At 39.1% G+C, this 2418-nt stretch overlaps 1 protein-coding gene across 1 annotated transcript; it reads left to right on the top strand.

The window, feature by feature from the left end:
• On the top strand, nt 1377-2180 carry LOC18772350 (NDR1/HIN1-like protein 13). The gene has a single exon (XM_007206639.2). The coding sequence runs from the start codon at nt 1377-1379 to the stop codon at nt 2178-2180; it is 804 nt and encodes a 267-aa protein (XP_007206701.2).

The following is a 2418-nucleotide window of genomic DNA, read 5'->3' as shown; positions in this document are numbered from 1 at the left end:
CACCTTTTTCCAAACTTCCCCCCCACCTATCCAATCCCACGTTCCAATATTTTTGTGATTTTTGTGATTTTTTTTTATTCCAACAGTGTGATTCACGAATTGTAACGTGTCGAGTTTTTATTTGATATTTTCCACCCATTTCTTAACGGGTCGTGTCGTGTCAACCCGTTAAGAAAAGCGAGTTGACACAAACACTGCAAACATGACACGAATGCTAGCAGAAGTTATATCTCTGAAATATTGTTGTTCTTTGTTGCAGTTTTGTTTATTAAGAATTATATATTATTCAATTTGCTCAATCTCTGCTTTCCATTGTACTTTTTTTTTATCGAGACATGGAATGGAAGTAGGGTCTTAAACATCAAAATGAAAAAGAAAAAGAAGAAAAGAAAAGAAGCCCATCATGAGGAAAAAGACGTGATTTGGGGAAGAACTCATTAAAGAAAATGATTAGTTCCTATTTTAAGTTTTTTTTAAAGAAAATTTTGGTGTTAATTTTTTAACTATTGGATTGCTAATTAAATAAGGTGGCATATAGAGAAAAGAAGTCACGCATATCATAGAAAATCCAAAGAGATGAGCCGATCCTATTAAATAAATTGGATTGCATTGCAGTGTCATTCTATGCAATTTGTTGAAGGGGTGGAATTAGAATTGATTATAATCGCCATCCCAAATAAATTACTAATATAGCAAGGATTCCTAATTTAAGCCTCCCACACCGTCATCCAATCCTTTCATTCCATGCATTTTGGACCTGGAATTCTCATTTGTCTAATGGCACCGGTAAACACGTTCAATAAGTTCGTTTTTTATTCTGTTTTTGGATGGGATGTTGAGTTTGGGAGGTTTAATGGGACTTTCGCCATGAAAGTTGAGCTTAGTTTGTGAGATTAATTTCAAACCCAATACTAAGAAGTAAACAGAAGCTGATATGGACGGATGAGATCACAAGTATATGTATGGAGATATATTAATACCATAGATATAGGCTTGTCCTGCAGACTCACCGAGGCAACAGATTTAGGGTAGGACTAGGATCATACCATACAAGGAATATGCAAAAATCATGGCAGCAACAAACACAAGGGTGTCATATCTTAAGTACCTTCTACATTGACCAAGTAAAACACCAAAAATAGGATGCAAAATTGGACGAATCATGGCTGTCTAAGAGCTGTACTCAATGTTTCACTAAGTTTTCCTTTCTTAGTTATGTAAGTTGTAACCTCCCACCCTCCTTTCTCACCCTTCAATTCTCCAATCAATCTTACATGCCACCTCCTCCCAATTCCCATGCATGCAATCAACCTTCTCTCTTATTATCAACCTTCTCCACACCACCTCTCCATTTGTGATCCGCTCCCCATTCTACAATGGAGGAGCGGGGCCAACCTGCCGCAGCAGCGGACGATGATGCCAACGAAGACCCACCCTTGTCAGAGCCACAGACACAGATAGTACCTCTCGCTCCACCTCCCTTCCCCGGAGCAGCAACCTACGTAATCCAAATCCCTAAAGACCAAATCTACCGTGTGCCACCCCCTGAAAATGCCCTAATTGTTGAGCGTCACCGCAAACCCGAAAAACAGAAGCAGAAGTCCCTATGCTGCGGGGCTCGTTGCTTGGTTATTGGAGCTATTTTGTTTTTCATATGCCTTGTAATTGGCATAACATTGCTTGCATTGTCCCTCACTAAGAAACCTAAAGAGCCTACTTTTTCAATTACGCATGTCCACGTGAAGAACCCCAAATCAAAATCATCTTCTGGCAAGAATTCCCATCCAGGATATGAGGTGTCCATGAAAGTGAAAAATCCAAATGAACATGGCATAGATTATGCAAATAGTGGAGGGGCTTCTCTTATATACAAGGAAAAAACCCTTGGCAAAGGAAAATTTCCATTAAAGAACCAAGGAGGAGATGACTCCACCGCCGTAAAGCTTGTTCTCGACGGATCCAAGGGGCCGCTGCCTCGGGACGTGAAGAAGAGCATGGAAGATACTGATTCAGAGGTGCGTGTGTCTTTGGCTTTGAAAATGGACCTTTCGGTGAAGGTGAAAGGGTTTATCAAGACATGGAATATGGACACCGAAGTTGAATGCCATTTCAAGGTGAGTACATTGGGGAAGGGCACGAGGGTTCTGGACCAAAAATGTGAAGCTGAATTCAAGGGCTAAAGAAATGGTGATCATGGTAAAGGTGGTGGCGAAATAATTTCTTGTTCTTTTTTTTTTTTTTTTTTTTTCGTTTTGTTAATTTTCATTTCCTTGTATAATTGTGGTGGTGATATTAGTTGTTGAATGTGAAGGTTATCGATTATCATTTTAAATTCATCATTTTAATCAGAAAGGAAAGGCCTATGTTTTTATGCTTAAATATGCGTCTTTTCTGTTGTTTTTTTCGTTTTTGTTTGTA

This window comes from Prunus persica, chromosome G6 (assembly GCF_000346465.2).
Source record: "Prunus persica cultivar Lovell chromosome G6, Prunus_persica_NCBIv2, whole genome shotgun sequence".
NCBI lineage: Eukaryota > Viridiplantae > Streptophyta > Magnoliopsida > Rosales > Rosaceae > Prunus > Prunus persica.
The sequence above is the reverse complement of the archived record's forward strand: the minus strand, read 5'-3'. Positions and strand labels throughout refer to the sequence as shown.

What these genes read in the sequence shown, in the direction of transcription:
- LOC18772350 (XM_007206639.2), top strand. Translation starts at nt 1,377, where the DNA reads ATGGAGGAGCGGGGCCAACCTGCCGCAGCAGCGGACGATGATGCCAAC.